This window comes from Acanthopagrus latus, chromosome 15 (genome assembly GCF_904848185.1).
Source record: "Acanthopagrus latus isolate v.2019 chromosome 15, fAcaLat1.1, whole genome shotgun sequence".
Taxonomy (NCBI): domain Eukaryota; kingdom Metazoa; phylum Chordata; class Actinopteri; order Spariformes; family Sparidae; genus Acanthopagrus; species Acanthopagrus latus.
In genome coordinates, this window is record NC_051053.1 from 27,039,572 (window position 1) to 27,064,765 (window position 25,194).

Here is a 25,194-nt window from a genome sequence, read left to right on the forward strand (position 1 = left end):
AGTGATGATTGGAATTAGTGTTTTTTTATGTCACTGCCATCCAGATACATTTGTGTCACAGAAACCTTTTCAGCTTGGTTTTCAAGTATTTTAAATTAAGAAAAAATGCTGTATTCCTTTTTTTCTGTGCCATTATTTTGAGAAGCTCCTCTACACTTTTAGCTGAGGTGAAGGCAGACAGCCATGTCAGGATGCCCAAGTAGTAAAACGTATATACAGTATCTGAATCATTTAAATGTAAGATCATTTTCCTCCCGAAACCACAACAGAATGATCATTTCAAATCTCTGGCCAGCACAGTGTGGGGGTAGCAACACATATTTGCTCTGAATGTTTTCATTTCACTTTCCTGTAGGAACCTGCCGCCTGATATAACCTGTTTATTGTCTGCAGACCGTCTGAATGCAGAGGACAAAAACATCAGACGCTGGTGGAGAGAAGTCTTTCCGACAAAGTCCTTCAGCATTCAAAGGTAAATATTGTGTCACTACTGTTTCTCTTAATTATAGAGATGATGAAAGTTAATCTACAGGAATATTTATATGAATGTTTAAAACTGAAAATACAAACTTTTTGATTTCATTTTGGGTAAATAGGTAAAAAAAAAATCATTTGTGTTTTGTCAGACATAGAACTGAACAATATCAGGAAACCTTGTGCTCCTCCCTGCAACCTCACCTGTCAAACAGCAGGTTTCTCTCTGAAGAATGGCAGATTTCAGCATCAACAACACCTCACAGGACTACGGCTATGATAACAACACCACCAACAGCCACTCTGATGACCCTGAGTTTTACAGCAAAGTCATATATGTGGTGACATGTGTAATCACTTCTATCGGACTTCTTCTGACCACAGTAGCCATCTATTCTCTTTATACTCTGGTATGTATGCATTATAACTGGTATCTGTTTATTCATGGTCACTGACTAAAAGATTCTCAAAGATATCACTGAAAAAATGATTATGTGATGTAAATCGTAATTTGTAGTACATTAGGAGGAGTTATATTCATGGGTTAGGGTTAGCGCGCACTTAAATCAGTTAAGTAAAAGGAAATTCTGTATGTAGTTAGGAGAAAGACACACCTTTCAAACTCAAACATGCCAGGCAATCTGACTCCACGTCTGATGTGTGTTTGATACACACAGTTCATGTGTCACATCAAGGAAGGTTTTCATGTAAAGCTGACCAAATTGCAACCATTTGACAACTTTGATAACGATCAAGCTGTTTAGCAAGCTGCCAGTTTTGATGAGCTGGGAGCGATTGTTGTCACATCTGTTAATTTTGTATTGTTACTGTAGTGATTGACCAGTTCTGACAGAACAAAGGTGAGTTTGAGGAAAAATGCATAAATGTGTGACTACAGTTGCTGGGCAAAGTAAATTGAGATATTTGGGAGGAGGTGGAGTTCACAAAATGTGTACAACTGTGTGTGTACATTAATCAACGTTTCCCTGCAGGTGAGAAAGGATCATGTTGTTCCGATCTACGTCGTCAACCTTCTCATCTCAGACCTCATTCAGCTCTGCTGCTTCATCCCTCTGGTGACAGACAGTGGTTCTGTGATGAGACTTATCATACTTATAATCTACATTAGTAGTCTGATGGTCAGTGTTGGCTTCATGGTGTGCATCGCCCTGGCAAGGTAACTATCTGTCTCACCAGTATGTGTGCAGCTTCTTCTGTGTCTTGCTGTTATATTTCTATATAAATGTGAAACCTCTTGAACACAGTATGTTCATCTTGTTTTACAGGTATCTGGTCATCGCCCGTCCACTGTGGTACCGCTTCAGACACACCATCAAGTTCTGTGTTGTTCTCTGTGTTGTGGTCTGGGTCCTTTCTCCTGTCAGTGTCCTCTCACTTTTGGAACTTTCGGTGCTGCAGGATGTTTTTATCGCACCAATCATCATGGGGACTTTCTTCCTCCTCCCTCTCCCACTGCTCATCTTCTTCCTGGGTGGGACCATCAGAGCTCTGTCTGCCAGTCGTGTCCCCTCTGATGAAAAACGAAGAATTGTTGGAGTTTTGGTCCTGGTGCTGCTTATCTACACACTGCTGTTTCTGCCAGCCATCATTTTGTTCATGACAGAGAAAGACATTCACCATCTCCCATTAGTGGCTAATGTGTTTGTCAAGTTGAGTCCCCTTGCAGACTTATTTCTGTATGTTTTCATGAGGAAAGGGACCATAGACAAGTTTCTGGCCTCTGTGTGTTGCTGCAGAATGGACAGCAATGACAGCAGCAGAATGGACAGCAATGATATCAGCAGTTCAACAGTGTGAATGATGACAACATTCACACAGTCAGCTTCATGTAGGCAGAGAAAGAGGAAGGGAGAGAAATGAGAAATATCAGAGGGAGAAATAAAGGCAAATAGAAAAGAGAGAGACAAGACAGATTATGTCATCCACTGATGAGATTTCCTATAAGACGCCTGACTGTAGATAAAAGGAAGCATTGCTGTAACTCTGCTGTGGGAGAACTGTCTATATACTGTATATGTGTGTATATATATATAGTTGATGTCTATCATTACTATCCTATAATCTTCAAAGTAAATCAGATGATTATTCTATTACCTGAACTCAAAACTCACCACTACGTTTCCTTTTATTGGTCATTGTGATGACTAATGTCTTTTCCTTTTTCATTATATTGTTGTATTGATAACAAACATGACTACACACTATTTGTTTACCTTGAAGTTGTATTTTTGCTGTTATTGCGGTAGACATGCTAGTTTTTTAGGATGGAGCAGCTGCTGTGTGCTTTCTGAAAAGATGACATCTTATATCACTGTCCATGTTATATATATATATATATATATATATATATATATATATATATATATATATATATATATATATATATATATATATATATATATATATATTTATATATTTATATATATATGATATAAACAATTAAAAATCTGTCTCTTTACAAAAATGTGCGTTTACTTTTGATTTGTTCTCTATTTTAAAACCTGATGACTGAAGTTTCAACTAAATCTCTGCTGGTTGACAAACCTCTGGACAAAAAGTCATGTCATGGGTGACTAATTGTTTACCTTCCTTAGAAGAGGAGGAGTAGAATAACAGGATCCTGCTGCATGTTGTATCTTGAAAGACTGACTGCAGACTGAACGCTGAACTTATTCGGGTGGAGTCTTTCAGCAAGAAAAGGTAAAATGTATAACTTTACTTTTTGTCTCATAGGGATGAGAAGAACTGCAAACAGTCATTAAATTATTTTAGAATGATATTTATATTGATATATGAAACTTAATTGACACAGCAGTTTTGATTGTGGGAATATTAATGTTGTGTTTTACTGTCATGATGTCACTGAACAACATCATTTCTGTCGCCTTTCCCCTGATCCTCTCTGGTATGTACATTAAGACTTGTTTATTAACCATCACATGTCAGGTGTCTGACAGTCTGTAAAGGATCTTGATGATGACAGATCGATGATGATGTGCGCTAAGATCATTTGAGACGGGACAGTGATGCGGTCAGGATTTGTTACTTGCCATGCGTAAAAGTGCTTCGAATGTTCTTTACTTTGTATATTGTCCATATTTCTGATGTATGTATTTCTTTATTACACTGTTGGCATTCTGTGGATGGCAAAGGAAGAATGTCAGTTCATAACTGAGAACATTTTTCTTTACTGTGCATATGACAATAAACACTTTGAATCTTGAATCTTGAATCACTTGTGCTTTATTTTACATGATGAAATGTTCATTGTCACAGGCACATGGCAGCAATCCCCCCTGATTTGACTCACTTACATCAACCCATTATTATCCCTTTCATTCGTATCACTTGTAAGTATTATAAGAGTCTGATGTTAGGAGCGTTTAACATACATCTTTTAACCTCACTCTGTCTTGATCCCAGTTTATGTACTTCTGTTTCCTCTTTTATTTTGAAAATGTTGCCCTCTTGTGTCTTGTCTAGCTTTTCGTTTCCTGCTGTGCCCCTCCTCACTCCGCCTGTTCCTCGTCCAGTCATCAGCGCATCTGTATACAATCTTTTCTCCTCCGTCTTGCGTGATGTGCTCCGTGTCCGACATTCCTCCGTATATAAGCTCCTATCAGCATGATATCTTAGCTTGGTGTGTCTCCCTCCCTGTTCTTGTGTTTCCATCCGCTTCTTCAACGCAACGCAAGTATATCTGTATAGTATCTTAATTCATCTATCTCTGATATTATTGTCATAATCATTCCCATGGGTAAATACCATATTCACTGTAGCAAATGGAGAAAAAGTAAGCCCTTCTTTATTTGGTTTGTAAATTATTATAAGTTTTTACATCACTTTCCTTTATTTCATGGTCTTGCCTCCTTTTTTCGCCAAGACTCCTTGTTTTTTTTGCTTAATGCATCTTCATATTACACTGAGAGCATATATATTATCATATTTTGATGAGTTAACTGACTTTCTGTTTCATAGAACAATGAGAGAACATTGGATCAACAGTATTACTTAGGTCAAATACAGCCTCAATCCACTGGGTGCATTGATTATTTTCTCAAAGACCTTCTTTATTATTTGTCAACATAATACATCCACAAGCACTGTTGAATTGCAAATGCAGATTGCATATCATGAATGACTGACTAATTGTTTACCTATATATATATATATATATATATATATATATATATATATATATATATATATATATATATATATATATATATATATATATATATATATGAGCCTCATGGAGAAGTCAATCCCACATGGTGTCATGCATAATAATTGCCATCGGCCTTCTTCTGACCCTCATGTCCATCTGTGCTGTTTATTCTCTGGTACGTAACTTTTGACTGAGATTTATTTAATAACTGTCTGTGTCATTTGTCTGTTGTACAGTTTGTCTGTTTGTGACTGTCTGTTTCTAACCCTCACACAGTTTGCATGTGTGGCACCATTTAGTAAGAACTCCAAGAAAAACATTTTGTAAAGTCTTCAAGTTCGGGTGTTTTGTTATTGTAATGTTTCCCTGCAGGTGAGAAAGGATCATGTTGTTTCGATCTACGTCGTCAACCTTCTCATTTCAGACCTCATTCAGTACTGCTGCCTGATCCTTGCAGTGACAGGGAGTGATTTTGTGTTGTTTGGAATTGCACTTTTAATCTACATTATTAGTCTGATGGTCAGTGTTGGCTTCATGGTGTGCATCGCCCTGGAAAGGTAACTATCTGTCTCACCAGTATGTGTGCAGCTTCTTCTGAGTCTCATTTCTATATAAATGTGAAACCTCTTGAACACAGTATGTTCATCTTGTTTTACAGGTATCTGCTCATCGCCTGTCCACTGTGGTACTGCTTCAGAGAGTCCTCTGTGGTGGTCAGTGTTGTGGTCTGGATCCTTTCTTCTGTCAGTTTCCTCACACTTTGTGTGTTGCAGGATGTTTTTATCACACAAATCATCATAGGGACTTTCCTCCTCCTCCCTCTCCCACTGCTCATCTTCTTCCTGGGTGGGACCATCAGAGCTCTGTCTGCCAGTCATGTCCCCGCTGATGAAAAAAGAAGAATAATTGCAATTTTGGTCCTGGTGCTGCTTATTTACACACTGCGATTACTGTCATCCTTCATTTTCTGTATGGCAAAGATGAACAGTCCCAGACACTTCCCATACCTGGCATTTGTGTTTGTGATGTTGAGTCCCCTCGCCGACTTGCTTCTGTATGTTTTCATGAGGAAAGGGACCATAGACAAGTTTCTGGCCTCTGTGTGTTGCTGCAGAATGGACAGCAATGATATCTGCAATTCAACAGTATGAATGATAAAAACAACTTTGTTATTTCATTTTTTTTTTGAGTTGCTAGTTGATGTCTATCATTACCATCCCATAATCATGAAAGTAAATCACATATGATTATTCTATTAGCTGAGCTCATTAAACTCACCACACCGTCTTGTTCCTGAATTCTTTTATTCTGACTGTTTGTTAACACAGCGAGAACATCTGAACAAGTCTTTAGAACCTTTCCTTTGTTGGTCATTGTGGTAATTAATGTCTTTTCATTTTTTTCATTATGTTGGTGTATAAATAACAAACATGACTACACACTATTTGTTTACCTTGAAGTTGTATTTTTGGTGTTATTGTGGTAGACATGCTAGTTTTTTGGATGGAGCAGCTGTTGTGTGCTTTCAAAAAAGATCTTGTGTCTCTGTCCATGTTATACATGAAACTGTGCATGTTCTGGATATCTAATTAAACATCTGTCTGTACATATACATATGATCTCTAAACAAAAATGTGTGTTTACTTTTACTTGTTCTCTAAATTGAAACCGGATGAATGAAGTTTCAACTGAGTCTCTGCTGGTTGACAAACCGCTGGACAAAAAGTCAAACTCTTAGCAGGGAGGCCTCATGAACCCCTGAAATTATCAGATTTTTTGCATAATAATTTTGCTTATAAATGACAAATGGTCACAAGGACATTCACAACAGATAAGACACATAGTTCTTAATGTAAATTAGCAAAGGCAATTGTATGTTTCTAACCAAAGCTGATTATGAACTGAGATTCAGAAACGTCATGCACACGTCACAAAATGTTGGACTGTTTCTTTAAATTTCTTTTAGCGCACAGTTGCAGTCATATTTATCTATTCTGTAGTTTGTTCTGTAGTTGTATTTGAGTTCTGTATTTGAGTTAGATTGTGGAGTTTAACTCTATTTGAAAAGCAGGAGTCTGCTGCAGGAGATCACTGAAACACCTGTTAATCTACAGATCAGCTGTTTTCTGCATGTGTTTGTTTTAATGCTGTACATGCTGTACATTAGAGTTTAAGCATTTATATCTTCATCCATGCGCTGATGTAAGATTATTATTTGAAATCAATAATACTGAGTTTGATTTAATTTAACAGTGAATTAACAAGTGACGGCGCAGCAGAAAGATGGAATGGCAGGTCTTATCTATTCCTGTTGGTACTAACCACTGTGCTATCTTCCAGATCCACCAGAGGACCCTGTTTTATGTTGTACTGTGGGTGTTATTGAGTCATTATTGAGTCATTATTGTCTGCAGTGGCAAAATTAAGGCTGAAAATGTTGAGATTATTTTCAGCAGAGAACTCAGAGATGATGACATGTTGAAATAAGGGATCTATTCAGAAGAAGAGGATGTAGATTAACAGGCAGAACTGAGTGTCACTGTGTGGATACACTGGACAAAACATCAGGCAAGTATAGTTAAAGTTCCCATTTGTAGGAAAGGAAGTCTCATTCCAAACTCATCACATACTGTTGATTTGGGGTGGTCAGCGTCCTGACCTGCCATGCAAAGCATCAGCTTTTGACAAATTGGGAATGAAACTCAAAAATCTACTTTTATTACAAATAGCACCTTTTAAATCGGAAACTTGCATGGAGATAATATGACAGGAGGATAAATGGTATGATCTGTCTGACTGAGTGCATTAAAACCTGCCACAGGCTCAGCTGATGCCGATTTTGATTTATAGTGTTTTATACAACAGTTAGCTCCAACCACGTAATTTGATTGGATAATTAATTAACGTGACATCAGTTGCCAAATTCTCTTGGATTGAGGCAAACTTTGCACCGCAAAGACATATTTTCACAAATTACATTTGATTCAAATTACAAACAGAGGAGGACGAAGGGAAGGAGAGAGGCCAGGATACATCAGTGCAAACCAGGTGTGTTGATATGACATCAGTCGACCTCGACAAATTAGAGGAGAGCAAATATGAAGCCAACACTGCCATTCAGAAAGTGTCTGATATGGGACTCGAGGCGAGGGAGATCATGGCAGTGACTTGGCATAGGTGAGATGCTTTTGATTCATACAAACTGTGGCGCAGTCTGAACATAAAATACATATCTAAACAAAAACTTGTTTCGCAGGTCTGAAAGCTCGCTAAAAAGTTATTGGAGACCATCTATGGAGAGCTGGAAATGATGAATCAACATGCTGTCTGATCGAGTTGTTAATTCATCAGAAACACACATCATGCCACCAAAGCGACTGTCAATAGACTCTTATTTTAGTGGTTGAACAATAAATGGAAACATTCAGATAAATGTAAATGATACAAGTAGCAGTAATATGCAGAAACAGTAGCAGTCTTTAGAAAATGTTTATGTGTTGCCTGGCAACAGCCTAGTCTCCCCCCCAGTTATGGAACTATTTGTGTTGGTGGAGCCAAATAAATTATCAATTATATAAACACATGATAATCTCTTGTGGTTTCTACTGTTAAGTAATAAAATGCACTTCTAGAACTGTTGTATAAAAGCAACATCACGTCATGATGTGGTGTGATTATCTGCGACCGAATCACACCGCTGCTGTTATACAGTACAACCGCACTCCCTCTCATGCGATATTGCTTAAATATTTTATTTTACAACAGTCTGATGCTGGTTTCCTAAAGATGAAACAAACTAATCTGCTGTACATATCTGTTGCTGATTGGTGTGTCTGATTGAACAGATTCCTGCTGTCGTCAGGTGGCCGTACTTGTGTGGTCACGTGTCAGCTGGTTATTCAGAGATTATTTCAAAAGTGCGGACTGTGTTGGGGGTGGCGGTGTGATAATGCAGATTCATGCCTGGCTATTTTTTTTTCACACTTACTTAGAAGAGGGAGAGTTGATCAACAGGAAGCTGCAACAACTGCATGTTGCAACTTAATATATTGACCGCAGAGGACCACACATCAGACACTGCTGTAGAGAGCTGATACAGGTGGAGCATTTCAGCTTTAAACAAGGTAAATGTACATAGAGAGAGTTTGCATGAATATTTGTCTGAAATTGCACAGCAGTTTTTGATTTGATATCACACTGGGACTGGGACTGCTACTACTACTAGATTACGTTAAGGGATATAAGTGAACAGTGATAATCCAAAACTTTTCCAGGTTTCACTCTCAAGGATGGAAGAATTCAACATTACCTACAATACAACACAGAACAACAGTTTTAATAACAGCAACGACACCTCTGGCTACGATCTCTTGGAGACTGAGGAATACAAAAAACTCTGGTTCATCACGTATGTGGTGACATGCATGATCATTTCTGTCGCCTTTCCCCTGATCCTCATGGCCATCTATTATCTGTTTTCTCTGGTATGTACATTAAGATTTGTTTATTAACCATAATATGTCAAGTGTCTGACAGTCTGTAAAGGATCTTGATGATGAACAATCGGTCTTGTAGTAAAACCGTTCTTGTTACTGTACTGATCGAAGCAGAGCTGATGTTACTGACAGCACAGAGAAGATAGTAATTAAATGTCTCTAACTACAGTTGTTGGGCAGAGCAAGATGACATGTTTGCAAAAAAGATATTTTTTTGAATAACTGCTTTAGAAGCCTGCTATGCAGCTACTTACTCAATTAGAATTTTTCAGTACTTACATAACCTGATACAACTGGTAACTCATGAATGTGACATCGCAAAACTGATGTGACACAACAGATAGACATCAGCAATTGTCATATTTCAATGTTGTTGTATCTGCAGACAGTCAACAAGAAGAATATCATCCAATATCTCAGTCCCTCCCTGTTTTCCTGCAGGTGCGAAACAATCACATTGCTTCAATCTACATCATCAACCTTCTTATTTCCGACCTGATTCAGCTCTGCTGCATGATCGTTTGGGTGGCTCAAAATAATGGGATACCAAAAATTGGCCTGTTTCCTTATACTGTAAGTCTGACGGTCAGCGCTGGCTTCATGGTGTGCATCGCCCTGGAAAGGTAACTATCTGTCTCTCCAGCACATGTGTAGCTACTTCTATGTCTGAGCATCTTGTTGTCCATCTTGTTTTACAGGTATTTGGTCATCGCCTGCCCACTGTGGTACCGCTTCAGACGAAACCTCAAGATCTCTTTGTTTGTGTGTGTCATGGTCTGGGCCCTGATCCTTCTCTGTCTCCTCAGTGCAGATTTCTTCCATCATATTATTGTCTCAAAAGTCATCTATGGCAGCTTGTTCCTTCTTCCCTTCCCACTTATCATCTTCTCCCTGGTCGGGACCCTCAAAGCTCTGTCTGCCAGCCGTGTCCCGTCTGATGAAAAACGAAGAATTGTGGGAATTTTGGTCCTGGTTCTGGTTATTTACACACTGCTGTTCATGCCGAACATCATTTTTCACCTGGCAAAGAGACAAATGTCCAAGTATATCCTCTCGGACCTGTCCTCTGTGTTTGTCCGGTTTAGTCCCCTTGCAGACTCTTTTCTGTATGTTTTCATGAAGAAAGGGACCATAGACAAACTTTTGGCCTCTCTGTGTTGCTGCAGAATGGACAGCAATGACAGCAACAGAATGGACAGCAATAATATCAGCAGTTCAACGGTATGAAAGATGGCAACATTTACAGAGTCAGCTTCATGTAGGCAGAGAAAGAGGGAGAGAGAGAAAGGAGAGAGAAAGGATGGAGACGGGACAGATACTGTCATCTACTGATATGATTTCCAATTAGACACCTAACTGCAGGTAAAGGGAGTTGTGTTGTGTTAGTAATGGCTGCTGGGAAATGTTTTGGTGAGCTTGATCAGGTTCACTATGTGAATATAAATAACACTGGTGTGTTATTCTTTTATCCATTAATTGATTGTACGTTTAACTCAGTCTCAAGTCTTCTTCTTTTGTTTTATCTCATGCAGACCATAATTTGTTTAGTTGTAACTAATGTGCGTCCAGCAAAAACTGTTTGCTGTTATTTCCGGTGCAGATATGAAACAAGTGTACGTATTATTTTTATCGTTTTTTCATTAGGAGATTTATTTTTGTTGTTTTTAGTGGAAAGCATTTTTAGGCTGTGATTCAGAGCAGCTGTTGAGTGTTTTCAATTAAGATAAAATCTTATATTACAGTGTATTCAATTGAATATTTAATTGTAAACTTTCTGAAAATGCAATTATTATTATTATTATTAAAACTCTGTGGTCTGCAAAAGTCTGGAAGTCTTTTGTGACTCTCTGATTCAAACCTGATAAATGAAGCTGCAACCCTGCAGCCCACCCTGCTGTTAACATGGACGCACTTAAAGTTCTCATACTACATTTAGAGAATTAAGTGGCAGAAGTGATAAATTGTTACAGATAAAGTCACAAGAGGAAAGACAAATACTTGTCAATGTAAGTTAGTCTCATTTATGTTTTCCTCTTTTAAACTTTAACTGATTGTTATTAACTCCTCCAATAACAGTGAAATTTCGCAAAATGTCAGACGTTCATATGTATTTATTTGCAGACGCTTTGTCTAAAATGCTCTACAAATACTGGTGAGTTACTATATTTGCCCATACTTAGTTTAAGACATACTGGCAGAAAAAAAAACAAACAAAAAAAAAACAGGAAGCTACTGCAGGAAATCACTGATAACATCATCAGGCGAGGCGGACGCTCACTACAGGAGTTTTAAAAACTGGACGATTGTGAAATCAGATTGCATTGAGCCCGTACAGATGTTCCTCTTCAGCAGTGTCACATGAGATGATGTGTGTTAACATCATTTGTGACAGGACAGTGATGCGGTCAGGACCGAAGCGCTTGTGCTATACTTTACCTGATGAAATATTTAATGTCACAGGCACATGGCAGCAACCCCTCCTGATTTTACTCACCTACATCACCTGATTATTATCCCAGTTATTAGTATGACAAGATTCTTACGTTAGGAGTGTTTAACATACATCTTTTAACCTCACTCTGTCATGATCCCAGTTTATGTTCTCCTGTTTCCTGTTTTATTTTGAAAATGTTGCCCTCTTGTGTCTTGTCTAGCTTTTCGTTTCCTGCTGTGCCCCTCCTCACTCCGCCTGTTCCTCGTCCCGTCGTCAGTGCGTCTGTATACAGTCTTTTCTCCTCCCTCTGGTCTCTTATCCGTCATGTTCTCCGTGTCCGTTCTCTCTCCGTGTATAAGCTCCTATTAGCGTGATTGCTTGTTCGCGTTTTGGTGTGTCTCCCTCCCTGTTCTTGTGTTTCCACCCGCTTCTTCAAGGCAAGGCAAGTATATTTGTATGGTATCTTAATTCATCTGCCTCTGATATTATTAACATAATCACTCTCACGGGTAAATATAATATTCAAACTGCTTTACAGGATCATGAAAATAACATTAAAATGCATTAAAAATTGCATCTAAAAATGATTTGAAAACAAGTAAGAAGACGTCAAGAAACAAAACATTAAAAGAAGTGAAGAGAACGGGAAGTCGGCTAAAATAGAAAAGGTTTAAAAGATACAAGATTTAAAAAATAGAAATCATAGTGGAGTTAAAAGCTTTAACATGGCTTCAGTGAAAAGCAGAGTCAAAAAGAAAGTCTTCAGTCTTGATTTAAAACAGCGTTTCTGAGCTTTTTACTGGTGATGTTGTTGTTGATGATGATAATAATAATAATAATAATAATAATAATAATAATAATAATGTGCCATTATATTACTACCAGCTATTCTGTAAACACTCCATCTACAGTATTGAACATGCAGCATCGCTCTCCAGCTCATTTTCCTAAAAATAAAAAAAAATTAAAAAAAAACACAGAAACTATTTTAAATTGTTTGGTATATTTTTTTTTTTCATATATTTATGAATATTTTCTGTGCCATTATTTTTGCTGTGACCAGTTGGGCAGCCCCTACCCTAAACCACCTCTACTTGAGTCCAGAACCATGAACACTGTGTCAATCATTTATCTGCAACAACAGAACCATGCGCATCCAGAAGCACTTTAACAGGAGCCGCTGAAAGCGTGATGCACAATCCTGCCGGCTAATGTCTTTTTCTCACTTCCCTAGAGAGGAGGAGTAGAATAACAGGATTCTGCTGCACGTTGTCTCTTCATATATTGGCTGCAGACTGTTTGGCTGCAGAGGACAAAGCATCAGGGACCTGCAATTAATTCGCATTAATATGTATATGAATATACTTTTTTGTGGGTAGACAAGGAATAACGACTGTGTTTTACTTTAGTGAAATCACTGAACAAGGTGAATGGGAGATTTCTACATGGACAACAGCTCACAGGAAGACAGCTGTGATTCCAGCAACATCACCTCCTCCATCGTGTGTGTGTGTGCTGACATGCGTGATAGTTGCCATCAGCCTTCCTCGGACCCTCGGAGGCCATCTATGCTGTTCATTCTCTGGTGCGTACATTCTGTTCTGACATTCTGAGTTTGATTTAGCTACCTTTTCATTGCTTTTGTGTTCTCATACACTTTGTTGATTAAATGTATTTTTCAGTCAGTTAGAACTTTCATCCATTCATTTATCTCTATGTTTTCATCAATGACCTGAGAGACACAGGTGGTTTAATTAGATAGACCCAGGTGGCATGTTAGTGAGAGAGTGGCGTAGTCGAGTTGGTATTTAGTTACAGTAACTTCAGTGATTTGATGTTGGATAAGACTTGATTGAATTAAAGCAGACAGTTGGGCCTTGGCAGAGGAATGCACTCCACTGAGTGCAATCCTACGTATGATCATTGCTGTATCATCATTCCTCCCATTAACTTTTCACTTAAAGCTCAACAATAAAACATAAGCACGATGTACAATCATGGCTGTAATGTCGATCAATATGAAAGTGGTTGATTGGCTGTGATGAATAATTCAATTCAAGTGGAGCTACTGACATTAGCCTGATTAGAACTGGTTTCTGTCCCGTCTGTTGACATCATCTACTCGCTGACGTCACTGTTAATGTAATATCTTTCTCAACCATCCTATCAGAGGAATGTTATTGTTTCTTTTCCCACATCAGGACCGACATTTGCAACTGTTGCAGACTGTCAACCAGAACCTGTGCTCTGTTTAGGCCCACTGAAATTTATTTGCAGCCTGGTTCTTTCTTATTGAGGGAAACTGATTGTGCTTTGGACAACTCAGTTGAGATGGACAGCAGAGGGAGACACAGATGAGGAGGAGGACAGGAAACATTGGCATGCTTGTGTGTGAGATGCATTTACTTTGTTCCGGGAAAGACGCCTTGTTTTTTTGCTTAATTCATCTTCATATTACACCGAGGGCATTTTGATTAGTTTACTGACTTTCTGTTTCATAAAACAATGAGAGAACTTTGGATCTACAGCATTACTTAGGTCAAATACAGCCTCAATCCACTGGACGCTATGTTTATTTTCACAACGACCTTCTTTATTATTTGTCACAACAGTGTAATGCATCCATAAGCACTTGGGCAGAAACTGTTGAATTGCAGATGCATATCGCAGATCATATCATGTTTGACTAATTGTTTCCTATTCTTAGAAGAGGAGGAGCAGATTAACAGGATCCTGCTGCATGTTGTCTCTTGACAGACTGACTACAGACTGTATGCTGAGGACAAAACAGACATTTGTGCAGGGAACTCATTCAGGTGGAGGCTTTCAGCAAGAAAAGGTGAATTTTATTACTTTACTTTTGTCTCATATGGATGAGAAGAACTGCAAACAGTCATTGAATGATTTTAAATTAATATTCATATTAATAAATTAAACTTAATTGACACAGCAGTTTTGATTGTGGGAATATTAATATTGTGTTTTACTTTCCTGATGTCACTGAACAACATCAGCTGGATATTAAATCACTTGCTCTTTTTCTATCACATGTTCAGAGGAATGGAAGATTTCCACATCAACAACACCTCGTTGGACAAAACCTTTGATTATGACTACGATTCCAGCAACATCACTTATCTGACTCTCTATGACCCTCATGGAGAAGTCCATCCCATGTTTGTGGTGTCATGCATAATAACTGCTGTCGGCCTTCCTTTGACCCTCATGTCCATCTGTGCTGTTTATTCTCTGGTACGTAACTTTCAGCTGAGATTTATTTAATAACTGTCTGTGTCATGTGTCTGTTGTACAGTTTGTCTGTTTGTGACGGATCTTGCTGTGATCTTAATGTACAGGAGCAATTTACCTAATTATTAAAAGTAAAATGATGTATTGGATCGTAAACTCATGCAGTTTGAATGCGTGGTACCGTTCCAGCCTTCTGTTAAACAGTTGAGATTCATGGCACCATTTAGTCAGAACTGCAAGAAAAACATTTTTAAAAGTCTTCAAGTTTGGGTGTTTTGTAATAGTAATGTTTCCTTGCAGGTGAGAAAGGATCATGTTGGTCCGATCTACGTCATCAACCTTCTAATTTCAGACCTCATTCAGTACTGCTGCTTGATCCTTCTGATGACAGGAAGTGATCATATGATGCTTTTATTTGTATTTTATATCTACTGTAGTAGTCTGAACGTCAGGGTTGGCTTCATGGTGTGCATCGCCCTGGAAAGGTAAGTATCTGTCTCACCAGTATGTGTGCAGCTTCTTCTGAGTCTCATTTCTATATAAATGTGAAACCTCTTGAACACAGTATGTTCATCTTGTTTTACAGGTATCTGCTCATCGCCTGTCCACTGTGGTATCGCTTCAGACACACCATCAAGTTCTCTGTTGTTCTCTGTGTTATGGTCTGGGTCCTTTTTCCTGGTGGTGTCCTCACACTTTGGGCGCTGCAGGATGTTTTTATCACACAAATCATTGTAGGGACATTCCTCCTCCTCCCCCTCCCACTGCTCATCTTCTTCCTGGGTGGGACCATCAGAGCTCTGTCTGCCAGTCGTGTCCCCTCTGATGAAAAACGAAGAATTGTTGGAGTTTTGGTCCTGGTGCTGCTTATTTACACACTGCTGTTTCTGCCAGCCATCATTTGGTTCATGGCAGATATGTACATTCCCCACCTCCTAAACCTCACTCTTGTGTTTGTCCAGTTGAGTCCCCTTGCAGACTTATTTCTGTATGTTTTCATGAGGAAAGGGACCATAGACAAGCTTCTGGCCTCTGTCTGTTGCTGCAGAATGGACAGCAATGGCAGCAGCATAATGGACAGCAATGACATCACCAGTTCAACAGCATGAATGATATCAACATCTTCACAGTTGGTTTCATTCGGCAGAAAAAGAAGCGAGGTTGATTCTGTCATGTACTGATGTGGTTTCCAAAAAGCTGCTTAACTGTAGACAAAAGGAAGCGTTGCTGTGACTCTGCTGTGGGAGAACTGGCTGCTGGGAAACGTTTTGGTGAACTTGTTCTGGTTCACTGTGATGGCTCCATAAATGTAAATACCTTGTTGAGTTGTTTCTGTTCCTGAATCTTGTCATGACTAAATGTCTTTTCCTTTTTCATTATATTGTTATAATAAGATAATAAGAGACAAAACTACACACTATTTACCTTGAAGTTGTATTCTTGGTGTTACGGTGGTAGATATGCTCGTCTTTAGGATGGAGCAGCTGTTGTGTGCTTTCAAAAAAGATGCATCATCTTGTATCACTGCCTATGTTATACATGAAACTGTGCATGTTCTGGATATCTAATTAAAAATCTGTCTCTATACAAAAATGTGTGTTTACTTTTGACTTGTTCTCTATTTTGGCTGGCTAACAAACCTCTGGACAAAAAGTCAAACTCTTAGCAGGGAGGTTTCATGTACTCTTAAAATTATCCCATTTGTTTTCTAATTTTTGTTATAAATTACTAATGCCACAAGGACATTCACAACAAATATGACACATAGTTCTTAATGTAAATTAGCAAAGTCAACTGTATGTTTCCCTTTTTTTTTTAACCAAAATGTTGGACTGTTTCTTTAATTATCTTTTAGCTCACAGTTGCAGTCATATTTATGTAATTGGCAGATACTTTTATCTAAAGTACTGTATTTGAGTGAGATTGTGGAGTTTAACTCTAATTGTTTTACACTAACACACTTTAAGAAGCCGATGCAGAAAAGCAGGAGGCTGCTGCAGGAGATCAAACACTGAAACACCTGTTAATCTACAGATCAGCTGTTTTCAGCGTGTGTTTTTCAAAACAATGTATGCTGTTCAAACTGTATATTCCAGTTTAAGCATTTATGTCTCCATCCATGCATTGAGGTAACATTATTATGTGAAATCAGTTGTCTTGAGTTGAATTTAACAACTAAAACTTAACTGATATTACTTTAAAACCAGATTTCAGGCAACATGCATGTGTGATTGAAGACAATCCACAAAAGAAAAAGCCATTATCCTTTCTGTGGATCTGGGTTGATTGCAGTGGCTTCAGATCACCTGTGTGCAGGATGTGGTGACTGACTCCTAATGAGCGAAAGCAGCTTGTGGCATTCCCCTCCCAGCCAGTCACGGTGTGATGACGCCCTTTTGTGAAGGCTTAAGAGAGGTGGGAGAGGCACCCAGGTGGGACTCTGTCCATGATACACTGCAGACACAATCTCCAGGCTGTCAGCCAGAAACTCTGTTCTGTTTAGGCTCAGTGAGATTTATTTGCAGCCTGATTCTTTCTAATGGAGGGAAACTCTGTAATGCTGGTCACTCAACTGTGTTGTCCGAAGCACAATCAACATTTAACTACAGGCCACCTGCATCAGGACCAGGCTTATTTGTGCAAGAGTGACTTTCAAACAGCCTGACTCCCGCAGGTTTTCTTCAGTTTGCTCCTCTGAAGCGCCTCTGAACACCTTTAGTCTTCTGCTGTAGGAGATGGACAGCAGAGGGAGACACAGATGAGGAGGAGGACAGGAAAAGTTTGTTGGCATGATTGTTAGTGACATGCAGGGTGGTGTTGGGGCATCCTGTCTGATTACTTTTTCTTTTTTCTTTTAACACACTCCCTTCACATATCCAGCATTTACTTGTTCCAGGAACAGAAACTTTTTTTTTGCTTTTCTTAATGCATCTTCATTATACACTGAAAGCATTTTGAGGTTTAACAGGATAATTATTCCCATCAAGTGGGAGTGGAAGGAAGGGTGTTGTTGTGGCAGACGGATAGTTGAGAGTGGCAGAATATCACCATGAATGTGAAACAGGAGGAGGAGAGCCTGGATTCTCTATATTATGAAGAGAAAAGTACTTCAACACACTTGAAATTGTTGGTGTATTCATTTGCAAATATCTGACATTTTTCAGCAAAAAACGGATTATAAACTTGGGTAAAGTCTTATATTCAACACTTGATTGGTGTGTTGATTATTTAACACTTTTAAAGTTGATTTAAAGTTGGCATAAGAGGCATAAAATCAGCAGCAGTATTGATCAGTGCCTCCCTATTTACATAAGTTAGCTTCAGGGCTAAGTCATAGAATTTATCCAGGTAGGACTTTGACCAATTGTACAAAATCATCAATTATAATCAGTATTTGTGTTTCTGTTTAGTCTATAAAATGTCATTGTCATCTCATGTGATGTCTTCAGTGTGATATTAGATTGTTTGCATTTAAATAGCTGACAACTAATTAAGATTAATTCATATCAAACATGATATTTATTGGAGCGGCCTGGTGAGTCTATGAGCAGTTCAGGAGGTTTAAGACTGGATCAGTAAACCAAACCAGATAATGTGTGTTAGACATCAGTACAGACAGAGGAACCACACCAGATTTCTCCTCTCACTCCTGTAGTGTGAGCCTGGCCATGGGTCAGAACAGCACACTCAGTGGGATCCAATGAGAGCGATGCCAGAAATGGTTCAAGTTTGCTCTTTGGTCAGCAGAATTGTTGGAACAATGCCATAACGTGGATGACACCGAGTTGCTGATGATTAAAAGACAGTCTGGGTAAAATCAATCTCCATTATTTAGTTAAACCAAACATCAACTACGTCTTTACAGCAGGAAAAGCATGTGATATCTTTATCAGAGAAAGATGTTTAACAGGTGATTTTATGTGTTTTCACCAAGTTAGGTACCCAAAATATAGTGGAACACAAGAGCACTGAGCTGTCGACGGGCTGATGGATACAAAATGGAGGCCTGAGTTTCTGTTTCATAGAACAATGAGAGAACTTTGGATCTACAGTATTAATTAGATCAAATACAGCCTCAATCCACTGGATGCATGTTAATTTATTTTTTAATTTGCGTTGGAATATTTTAAATGTTGAAAAATGCTATTTTTTGCTCTCTGTGCCATTTTCTTTCTTTCTTTCTTTCTTTCTTTCTTTCTTTCTTTCTTTCTTTCTTTCTTTCTTTCTTTCTTATCTTTATGACAATCAGCTCCTCTACACTTTCAGCTGTGGTGAAGGCAGACAGACATGTCAGGATACTTGAGTAGGAAACAATACATGTGTTAATGATTTAATTTGACCATAACTTTCATACGCAAACCACAACAGCATAATGCATCCACAAGCACTTGAACAGAAACTGTTGAAATGCATATTGCATATCATATCATGTTTGACTAATTGTTTCCTGTTCTTAGAAGAGGAGGAGCAGAATAACAGGATCCTGCTGCATGTTGTCTCTTGACAGACTGACTACAGACTGTACGCTGAGGACAAAACAGACATTTGTGCAGGGAACTCATTCAGGTGGAGGCTTTCAGCAAGAACAGGTGAATTTTATTACTTTACTTTTGTCTCATAGAGATGAGAAGGACTGCAAACAGTCATTAAATGATTTTAGAATAATGTTAATATTTATATTAATATATGAAACTTAATTGACACAGCAGTTTTGATTGTTGGAATATTAATATTGTGTATTACTGTCATGATGTGACTGAACAACATCAGGTGGGTATTAAATCACGTGCACTCTTTCTATCACATGTTCGGAAGAATGGAAGATTTCCACATCAACAACACATCGCAGGACTACAGCTTTTATTATTACTACGATCCCAGCAACATCACCTTTTCGGATCCCGATGAGCCTCCTGGAGAAGTCCAGCTCATATTATTTTTGGTGACATGCATAATAACTGCTATCGGCTTTCCTTTGACCCTCATGGCCATCTATGTTCTTTCTTCTCTGGTACGTAACTTTTGACTGAGATTTATCTAATAACTGTCTGTGTCATGTGTCTGTTGTACAGTTTGTCTGTTTGTGATGAATCTTGCTCTGATCTTAATGTACAGGAATAATTAACCTCATTATTAAAATTAACATGATGTTTCGTGGATTGTAAACTCATGCAGTTTGAATGCGTGGCACCATTCCAGTCTTCTGTTAAACAGCTGAGATTAATGGCACCATTAATCAAGAACTCCAAGAATTTCTTTTAAAGAAGTCTTCAAGTTTGGGTGTTTTGTAACTGTAATGTTTCTCTGCAGGTAAGAAAGGATCATATTGTTCCGATCTACGTCATCAACCTTCTCATTTCGGACTTCATTCAGCTCTGCTGCTTGATCCCTATGGTGACAGACAGTGGTTTTGTGATGAGACTTATCATAGTTATAATCTACTTTTATAGTCTGATGGTCAGTATTTGCTTCATGGTGTGCATCGCCCTGGAAAGGTAACTATCTGTCTCACCAGTATGTGTGCAGCTTCTTCTGAGTCTCATTTCTATATAAATGTGAAACCTCTTGAACACAGTATGTTCATCTTGTTTTACAGGTATCTGCTCATCGCCTGTCCACTGTGGTATCGCTTCAGACACACCATCAAGTTCTCTGTTGTTCTCTGTGTTGTGGTCTGGGTCCTTTCTCCTGTCAGTTACTTCATGATTACATTCCTGATTGGTTTTAGAAATGGACGCATCATCGTTGGGACTTTCTTCCTCCTTCCTCTCCCTCTGTTCATCTTCTTCCTGGGTGGGACCATCAGAGCTCTGTCTGCCAGTCGTGTCCCCTCTGATGAAAAAAGAAGAATTGTTGGAATTTTGGTCCTGGTGCTGCTTATTTACACACTGCTGTTTCTGCCAGCCATCATTTTGTCCATGACAGAGATTAAAAGTGGCCACCCCCTCTTCAGCGTGGCAAATGTGTTCATCCAGTTGAGTCCCCTTGCAGACTTAATTCTGTATGTTTTCATGAGGAAAGGGACCATAGACAAGCTTCTGGCCTCTGTGTGTTGCTGCAGAATGGACGGCAATGACAGCAGCAGTTCAGCAGTGTGAATGATAACAACACATTCACATTCACGCTGATTATTAACTAAAATTCATCAATAAAAAGTGTATTTCTGAAAATACAGTGCTCTGTGTCTTTAAATACTTTGACGATAAGCTGACATGACGTTTCTAAAGTGCCATCTAAACACAGAGTTTAATCCTGCTTGCTTTACATATGAATTCAACATGTTGAGAACATACGTGCTTGACTAAAATTCTTAAGAATATAAGAACTAATTTTAAAATGAAGGGTATTTAATTTAAGGTTGTGAGTTCTTCTTCAAACACAGGCATATTTGCAAGGTAGCAGTCTTAATTTCCACCTCTAGATTTACAGCACTGCCATGTCCTGAGGAAAGGCTATTGTACCATTGATGGTGAATCAATTATTTTCTATCTATCTTAAAGTCTAATTTCATACATCAAACAGGAATTATATATCTGTATGTGTTGGATTATTCTTCCAGCACGTCTTGTCATGTAAATACAGTCAGAGAAGCAAAAAGATGGAATATGGAATGGATGGAATTTCAACCTTGTCAATGGACATTTTAATGTTTTGCTGTGAAACCAGGTCACATTGCAAACTGTCTCACTGGCAGGTCTTATCTATTCCTGCTGGTACTAACCACCGTGCTATCTTCCAGATCCACCAGAGGGCCCTACCTGCCTGCCTGGCTGCTCTCTGTGCTCTCTATGCATACACTTTGTAAATAGCTGTCTGTTTCCTTTCATAACAGTTTCATGTTGTTTTCTGGGTGTTATTCCATTCTTATTTGCCTTTTGATAAAATTAGGGCTGAAAAAGTTACGTGCATTTTCAGTGCAAATATCAGATGGACAACATGATGCAACTACATGTCAACAACATCTTTCTAGCATGAAATGCACCGGATAGCTTATCTGCTCAGAAGAAGAGGATGTAGATTCACACGCAGCACTGAGTGTCACTGAGTGTCACTGTGTGTCACTGTGAGGATACGGTGGGAAAAACGGCAGACTACTGTAGTTAAATCTGAAACTTACATGGAAATGACATGACAGCAAGATAGGATCTGTTATTCATCTGATATATGGGCTGATGGGAACTTAAACCTGCATCAAGCTCAGCTGATGACTTGTCAAAACTGCAAAGAAATAATGTCTTAAACATGATGACTTATCAGGCACGGGGTTATTTCCACCATTTTAATTTCTTTATATTCTGTGCTAGATTCACAAACTTTAACCGGATCTGCAGTACGTAGCTGTGGCTGAATTATAGGTATCACTTCAGTTTGACACAACTGATTGATCAGGTACCTGCTCTCTTCAGATGGCTGTTTAACAGTGTAAAAGAAAGAAAAGGAAAAACAAAAAAGGCCCTCAGCTCGGGCTTCTATTACTCAATGCACATTGATGAATCATGAGTTTTATCTCACGTCGTTAGAAGAGGAGGAAGTATCTGCCCATGATTTCACTAACAGACTGTAGACTGATGCAGAGGACAAAACATCGGGTAGGAGCTTTGAGAGTTTTCAGAGATTAATGTTGCTGCATTATTTGACTATTTTTCTAGAGCTAATAACAACTGAAAAGAACCACAAAAATGTACATACATGATTATTATATGAATGTATAAAAATGACAAGGCACAGCTTTCTGGGATTTGATGTGAATGTGGGTATACTTAAGTCATTAGCTATTGGTCTTAATGTGCACTTTATTTTTTATACTGAACAATGTTATAAAGGGTGCACATTTGTTTTATATCTACCTATGATCTGTTCTCCCAAACAACAGGTTTCCCTCTGAAGAATGGAAGTTTTCAATATTAACAACTTATTTCCGTACCAAAGCCCAGCCGTGTACGTGATGACATGCGTAATCATCACTATTGGCCTTCCTTTGACCCTTGTGGCTATCTATGCAGTATATTCTCTGGTATGTGCACTATGACTGAGCGTTATTGTGTTATGTCACCTGTTGTGTCACAGTATCCAAACTTGATCTTTTCACAGGAATAATTTACTCTGTAATTGAGGTTTACACAAAGCTGACCGGACACTAAACACATGCAGTTTACATGTGTGACTCCATTCCAGCGTACTGTCAAACCGTTGACATTATTGGCAATATAGACATATATAAACACTGTATGAGCATAAAGTAGTTGACAAGGTTGTCTGAACAATATGCACGACATCATTAATTGGTTAGTAAAAGAAGCAGATGCAGCACTACAAACAAAGTGTGAAATGTAACACTTCATCATACACCCAGTTTGCAGAAATTACAAGTGCCAGTATTTATTCTGGCAGTTGGGTTACATAAATCTGGTCTATAGTCTTCATAGTCACAATGATCAGTCAGTTACGAATGAAAGTTCAGAACGTGATTACAGCTTGTTCATTTTTACCATTGTCTCCCTGCAGGTGAAAAATGATCACGTTGCTCCGATCTACGTCATCAACCTTCTCATTTCCGATGTCATTCAGCTCTGCTGCATGACTGTTGATGTGGTTCCTCTTAAGGACAGGAGGATATATTATATCGGCTTCTATATGTACTACTTTGCTATGATTGCCAGTGTTGGCTTCATGGTGTGCATCGCCCTGGAAAGGTAACCATCTGTCTGGATGTGTGCAGCTACTTCTGTGTCTTACTATTATATTTAAATATTAATGTGAAGCTCCTCAAACACAGTGTGTCCATTTTGTATTTCAGGTATTTGGTCATTGCCTGCCCACTGTGGTACCGCTTCCGACGAACCATCAAGATCTCCGTGGTGGTCTGCGTGGTGGTCTGGGTCCTTACTCTTGTCTATCTCCTCACATTCAATTATGTGAAACATACAGAGATTGTGTCTGCTCTTTTCTTCCTCCTTCCTCTCCCTCTGTTCATCTTCTTCCTGGGTGGGACCATCAGAGCTCTGTCTGCCAGTCGTGTCCCCTCTGATGAAAAACGAAGAATTGTTGCAATTTTGGTCCTGGTGCTGCTTATTTACATGCTGCTGTTCATGCCCAGCGTCATTTGGTATGCCACTTACTACCAAACCCTCAGCACACTGTCTTTAACATTTCTTAGATTAAGTCCCCTTGCAGACTTACTTCTGTATGTTTTCATGAGGAAAGGGACCATAGACAAGTTTCTGGCCTCTGTGTGTTGCTGCAGAATGGACAGCAATGACAGCAGCAGAGTGGACAGCAATGATATCACCAGTTCAGTGGTGTGAATGATAACAACATTTACACAGTCAGCTTCATGTAGTCAGAGAAGGGAGAGAAAATAGAAGAAAGGATAGAGATGAGACAATAAGAAGCCTAACTCTAGATAAAAGGAAGCTGTGGGAGCACTGGCTGCTGGGAAATGTTTTGGTGAACTCCAACAAATTAACATATGTCATTGTGATCCTTTATAATAACAGAAGCAGAACAGATATTGTCTAACTGAGCTCTTTGTAGTCGCCACATTGTCTTATTCCTTTATTTTAATTTTGACTGTTGTTTGCATGTTCATGGTTCATAATTACTGTGGAGTTCATCTATAAAACCATAAAAAGTTAATAAAAGTTGCAGCAGGTGTGTATGAATCTTTATTCATAAATGGTTGAAGAAGTATTTTAGTGTTTGCTAATGGTGAATTAACTAGTAATTACTAAAATTACTCTTAATGATGAACACATTTTTTTAGTTGTTACCTTTTTTTCCGGTGATGCTGGTTCCCACTGGCCTTGCACCCACATGAAGTTATAATAATTGCTTTCCTTTAGCTTGGTTATAACAATATTGATAAATGTGTTATTTTAATATCTTTTAGTTGCACACATTATGAAGCCCCAAGGTCCTTAATTGATTTTGAAACCAACTTTTTAAAAATGAAATCTTACCTGTTTGAATGGGTCCACCAGTTTATGAAAAACACAGCAGCCTGCTCTTTTCCTGAGGTTAAAACAAAGTGTCAGGAATCCATCCATCCATCCATCTTCTTCCGCTTATCCAATACCGGGTCGCGGGGGCAGCTGTCTGAGCAGGGACACCCAGACTTCCCTCACCCCGGACACTTCCTCCAGCTCTTCTGGGAGGATCCCAAGGCGTTCCCAGGCCAGCTGAGCGACATAGTCGCTCCAGTGTGTCCTGGGTCTTCCCCGGGGTCTCCTCCCAGCGGGACATGCCAGGAACACCTCCCGAGGAAGGCGTCCAGGGGGCATCCGAAACAGATGCCCGAGCCACCCCAACTGGCTCCTCTCGATGTGGAGGAGCAGCGTCTCTACTCCGAGCTC

The 25,194-nt window shown here is 38.9% G+C and overlaps 5 protein-coding genes across 12 annotated transcripts; all 5 read left to right on the plus strand.

Moving 5' to 3' along the window:
* Window positions 1-398: 398 nt before the first annotated feature.
* Window positions 399-2,292, plus strand: LOC119034067 (ovarian cancer G-protein coupled receptor 1-like). The gene is made up of 4 exons (XM_037124770.1): window positions 399-472; window positions 690-884; window positions 1,467-1,651; window positions 1,761-2,292. Exons 2-4 carry the CDS (start codon window positions 708-710, stop codon window positions 2,290-2,292), a joined length of 894 nt encoding a protein of 297 aa, XP_036980665.1. The 5' UTR covers window positions 399-472; window positions 690-707.
* A 2,474-nt stretch (window positions 2,293-4,766) lies between these two features.
* Window positions 4,767-5,983, plus strand: LOC119033953 (G-protein coupled receptor 4-like). The gene is made up of 3 exons (XM_037124586.1): window positions 4,767-4,838; window positions 5,036-5,220; window positions 5,322-5,983. Exons 1-3 carry the CDS (start codon window positions 4,767-4,769, stop codon window positions 5,812-5,814), a joined length of 750 nt encoding a protein of 249 aa, XP_036980481.1. The 3' UTR covers window positions 5,815-5,983.
* Window positions 5,984-8,659: 2,676 nt separating this feature from the next.
* LOC119033862 (ovarian cancer G-protein coupled receptor 1-like) lies at window positions 8,660-10,841 on the plus strand. The gene is made up of 4 exons (XM_037124428.1): window positions 8,660-8,787; window positions 8,938-9,147; window positions 9,601-9,782; window positions 9,858-10,841. Exons 2-4 carry the CDS (start codon window positions 8,953-8,955, stop codon window positions 10,384-10,386), a joined length of 906 nt encoding a protein of 301 aa, XP_036980323.1. The 5' UTR covers window positions 8,660-8,787; window positions 8,938-8,952; the 3' UTR covers window positions 10,387-10,841.
* Window positions 10,842-13,002: 2,161 nt separating this feature from the next.
* On the plus strand, window positions 13,003-21,013 carry LOC119033067 (G-protein coupled receptor 4-like). 7 transcript variants are annotated; one of them, XM_037122670.1, is made up of 5 exons: window positions 13,003-13,178; window positions 14,301-14,432; window positions 14,650-14,845; window positions 15,143-15,327; window positions 15,429-16,435. In XM_037122670.1, the coding sequence occupies exons 3-5, from the start codon at window positions 14,654-14,656 to the stop codon at window positions 15,949-15,951; spliced, it is 900 nt and encodes a 299-aa protein (XP_036978565.1). In that variant the 5' UTR covers window positions 13,003-13,178; window positions 14,301-14,432; window positions 14,650-14,653; the 3' UTR covers window positions 15,952-16,435. The 7 variants fall into 7 exon arrangements, with proteins under 7 accessions (XP_036978565.1, XP_036978564.1, XP_036978567.1 ...); XM_037122669.1 differs by having other exon boundaries at window positions 14,351-14,432; XM_037122672.1 differs by lacking the exons at window positions 13,003-13,178; window positions 14,301-14,432; window positions 14,650-14,845; window positions 15,143-15,327; window positions 15,429-16,435 and adding exons at window positions 17,138-17,274; window positions 19,350-19,431; window positions 19,658-19,853; window positions 20,153-20,337; window positions 20,439-21,013.
* A 534-nt stretch (window positions 21,014-21,547) lies between these two features.
* Window positions 21,548-24,407, plus strand: LOC119033042 (G-protein coupled receptor 4-like). 2 transcript variants are annotated; one of them, XM_037122633.1, is made up of 6 exons: window positions 21,548-21,643; window positions 22,147-22,231; window positions 22,363-22,431; window positions 22,716-22,856; window positions 23,348-23,535; window positions 23,640-24,406. In XM_037122633.1, exons 4-6 carry the CDS (start codon window positions 22,731-22,733, stop codon window positions 24,145-24,147), a joined length of 822 nt encoding a protein of 273 aa, XP_036978528.1. In that variant the 5' UTR covers window positions 21,548-21,643; window positions 22,147-22,231; window positions 22,363-22,431; window positions 22,716-22,730; the 3' UTR covers window positions 24,148-24,406. The 2 variants fall into 2 exon arrangements, with proteins under 2 accessions (XP_036978528.1, XP_036978529.1); XM_037122634.1 differs by lacking the exons at window positions 21,548-21,643; window positions 22,147-22,231; window positions 22,363-22,431 and adding an exon at window positions 22,552-22,592 and having other exon boundaries at window positions 23,640-24,407.
* The last annotated feature ends 787 nt before the right edge of the window (window positions 24,408-25,194 follow it).